Genomic DNA, 3870 nt, shown 5'->3' with positions numbered 1-3870 from the left:
CTGAGGAGATAAAAATTGGACCAGTGAGTGTTTGAGAAAGATATTCTTGAGAGAGGCTGACCACAGAGAAGTGACACCCAGAATTTGATGAAACCTTCCCTCAATGGATTTTGGGATTCCTAGATGCCCTGGGGGAGCAGTGGTTATGAGCTCGGCTGCTAACCAAAAGGTCAGCAATTCGAATCTAACACCTACTCCCTGGAAAAACTATGGGACAGTTCTATTCTGTCCTATAGGTTTGCTATGAGTTGGCACTGACTTAAAGGCAATGGGTTTGGGGTTTTTTTGTTTGTTTTTAATGGGGTGCCTATTTTTTTTTTTTATGCCTTTGAATAGACTCCATGGCAAAGATTTTTGTTTTTGGTTTTTCAACTGTTCATGAAGCCCTGGTGGCTAGTAGATAAGCGCTTGGCTGCTAACCACATGGTTGACAGTTCGAAACCATCAGCCACTCCTTAGAAATCCTATGGGGGACTTTTACTCTGTTCTATAGGATTGCTATGAGTTAGAATCAACTCAATAGGTTTGGGTTTTTTTGGAGATGTTCATATGCAAGATGACACTTCAAGAAATCTAGCGCAAGCAGAAACCCAGAGTCTGAAGAGATAAGCAGAGATTTCAAGAGTCACAGGGTGCAAAAAGTACAGAAATAGGAGTCAGAGCACACTAGAAGTGGCCGTGGTACACGGTCCAGGCTTCAGATGAGATCTCATGAATGCCATGTTCCTGAGTAAGGAATGTATCCCAGGAGGAAGATCAAAACTGACATAGACTATCTTTAAAAATGCATAAAAATAAGTTTTAAATGGGATTAAAACTATCTGCACCTACTCTATCTCCCTGGTGAAAGAAAACCTTCTTCTTGAGTTGGTTACTAAACCCGGTGTCTACAGAATTTTTTAAGCATAATGTGCTGCATTCTAAAAAAAAAAAAAAAAATGAGGCAATGCTAAGAAACAGGAATAAATGATCAAAAACCAAGAGAAGAAATAGACAATAGAAACAGACTCATGGGTGGTTAAGGTTTGGATCAATACTAGGATGAATAAGTATATGAATGACACCTGTTTTTCTTTTTTTAACCCAAACAAGAGGTTACATATGAGTTTAACATTGCTCAAGAATCTTTTTGATTAGCACTTTCTTTATATTCTCATAAATTTCTGCAGGGCACTTTTCATATCTTTGTTCCTAAGACTGTATATCACAGGGTTAAGGAGAGGGGTCACAACAGAATAAAACAGGGTCACAATTTTCTGCATTCTGTCTTCATGCTCAGATGTTGGACTCCCATACATGACCAGTACTGAGCCATAGAAAAGTGAAACCACAGCCAGGTGAGACCCACAGGTGGAAAAGGCTTTTCTTCGTCCAGCTGCTGAGAGGACCCTTAATACAGCTCTTAGGACCAGAGAGTAGGACCCCATGATGAAGAGAAAGAGAATAATGATGGGCAGAAGAGTTAAGGTGGAGAAGACAAGCTCCATCACAGGAGCTCTTTTGCAAGTGAGTGCTAGAAGAGGACCTGGGTCACATAGGAAGTGATCAATTATCCTGGATCCACAGAAGGACATCTGGGAGATGATGATAATAGGAATCAGGAACCAGAGGAAACCAAATACCCAGGAATTGACTACAAGATTGGTGCAGAGTTTTCCAGTCATAATGGTTGGATAGTGTAGAGGCTGGCAGATTGCAAGGTATCGATCAAATGCCATAACCGCCAAGAAAAAGCATTCTGTACAACCCAGAGAGAAGAAAAAGTAGAATTGGAGAAAGCACCCAGAGAAAGAGATGACTTTGGTCTCAGAGAGGAAGGTGGCCAACATGTTGGGGACAGTGGAGGTGACATAGCAGATCTCGAGGAAGGAGAAGTTGGCAAGAAGGATGTCCATGGGAGTATGGAGTCTTTGAACCCAGCCCACAGCACAGATGATAGAACGATTCTCGATGAGGGTCAGGAGGTAGACAATAGAAAAGAGCACAAAGAGGAGGATCTGACCCTCCCTGGGGCAAGGGAAGCCCAAGAGGATGAAGCCAGTAAAGATGTTGGAGTTGTTGAGGGTGTTGTAGATTTTCATGTGTTTGTGAGCTGTAAAAGACCAGCAAATACTGAATAACAGTGTAAAGAGAGATGGGTCCCCAGATTTATATTTGAAACATCTTTGGAAAGAAAAGAAAGAATTAAGTATCAATTGCTACTTTTTTTCTATAATCCTGAAATATTGTCCTGGCTTGTTTTTTTGCTCTCATTCAGATTTTCACTGTGGGATCACGTAAACCTGTGGTCAGATCTGATAAACTCTTGAAGTAGAGTGCTGTAGAGGTATTTATATAAGATTTACACATAGTAGAACACACATAGACACCCACCCACCCCCCCCACACACACTCACAGATATATATATACATATAAATATATCTATAGATATATATCTATATATACACGTATCACCTGACCATGTTGAATTTTACCTGAACCCTGTGAGCCTGGAAAACAGCCATGATTAAAGAAACCCCTTTGCCCTTTGTGTTCAGGAAAATGGCTCACTGCAAGTGACAATCCTTCTTCATAGGACTTGGATACAACTCATGGATTCTCCCTTGTGTATCTATGACAAGGTGAGACACATATCCTCGAAATTCACATGTTTGCCTTATAAATACTTAACTGAGATTATGAACTGCTTGTTCTCACTGACCAATCAGAAATGAAATGCTTGTTAACAAAACTTGAGTTAAGCTTTTCCCATCTCCACTGCCCCTGCCCTAGTTCAAGTCATCTTTTTTCCCATGGACCACTGAAATGATGTCTTAACTTTCTTCCTGCTTCCATTCTTGCTTCACAACACACTGCTCCCCATGCCACAGCCAGAGTGGCTGTTTAAACAAAGAAAATCAGATCATTTTCTTCTCTTGTACATAGACTTTAGTTAGCTTTCCAATTCACTCAGAATAAAATAAAATCTCTAAACTGTGGTCTTTATTTTGCCCCTATAAACATCTCCACAATAATTCCATTATGAATATCTCCATAAGAAATTATGAATGACATTACAAAGAATGGGAATTCCAGGACACTTCATTCTGGTCTTGCAGAACCTGTACATAGACCAAGAGGCAGTTGTTCAAACAAACAAGGGAATATTGCGTGGTTTAAGTCAGGAAAGGTAGATATCAGGGTTGTATCTTTTCACCATGCTTGCTCAGTCTGTAAACTGAGCAGATATTTAGAGAAACTGGGCAATATGAAGAAGAACATGGCATCAGGACTGGAGGAAGACTCACGAACAACCTGTGATATGCAGATGACATAATCTTGATTGCTGAAAGTGAAGAGAAATTGAAGCACTTAATGGATGAGGATCGAAGACTACAGTGTTCAGTGTGGATTACTCCTCAGGATAAAGAAGACAAAAACCCTCACAACTGAACCAATAGGATTTCATCTTACTTGGATCCACAATTGACACCCGTGGAAGCAGCTGTCAAGGAATCAAATAATGTATTGCACTGGGGAAATCTGCTGCAAAAAAGACCTCTTTAAAGTGTTAAAAAGCAAAGGTGTCACCTTGAGGACTAAGGTGTCCATCAACGGATGAATGGGTAAATAAATTGTGGTATATTCACACAATGGAATACTACCCATCGATAAAGAACAGTGGCGAATCTGTGAAACATTTCATAACATGGAGGAACCTGGAAGGCATTATGCTGAGTGAAATTAGTCAGAGGCAAAAGAACAAATATTGTATAAGACCAATATTATAACATCTTGAGAAATAGTATAAACTGAGAAGAACACATACTTTTGTGATTACGAGGCGGGGAGGGAGGTAGGGAGGTAGGGAGGGAGGGAGGGAGGGAGGG

The 3870-nt window shown here is 40.4% G+C and overlaps 1 protein-coding gene across 1 annotated transcript; it reads right to left on the bottom strand.

Moving 5' to 3' along the window:
* Positions 1-1145: 1145 nt before the first annotated feature.
* LOC126084560 (olfactory receptor 11G2-like) lies at positions 1146-2176 on the bottom strand. The gene has a single exon (XM_049899168.1). The coding sequence runs from the start codon at positions 2079-2081 to the stop codon at positions 1146-1148; it is 936 nt and encodes a 311-aa protein (XP_049755125.1). The 5' UTR covers positions 2082-2176.
* Between the last annotated feature and the right edge of the window lie 1694 nt (positions 2177-3870).

Source organism: Elephas maximus, chromosome 10, assembly GCF_024166365.1.
Source record: "Elephas maximus indicus isolate mEleMax1 chromosome 10, mEleMax1 primary haplotype, whole genome shotgun sequence".
Lineage (NCBI taxonomy): Eukaryota > Metazoa > Chordata > Mammalia > Proboscidea > Elephantidae > Elephas > Elephas maximus.
Note: the sequence above shows the minus strand (reverse complement) of the source record. Positions and strands in the feature narration are given on the sequence as shown.

Coding starts and splice junctions, on each gene's coding strand:
- LOC126084560 (XM_049899168.1), bottom strand. CDS start 2,081: ATGAAAATCTACAACACCCTCAACAACTCCAACATCTTTACTGGCTTC.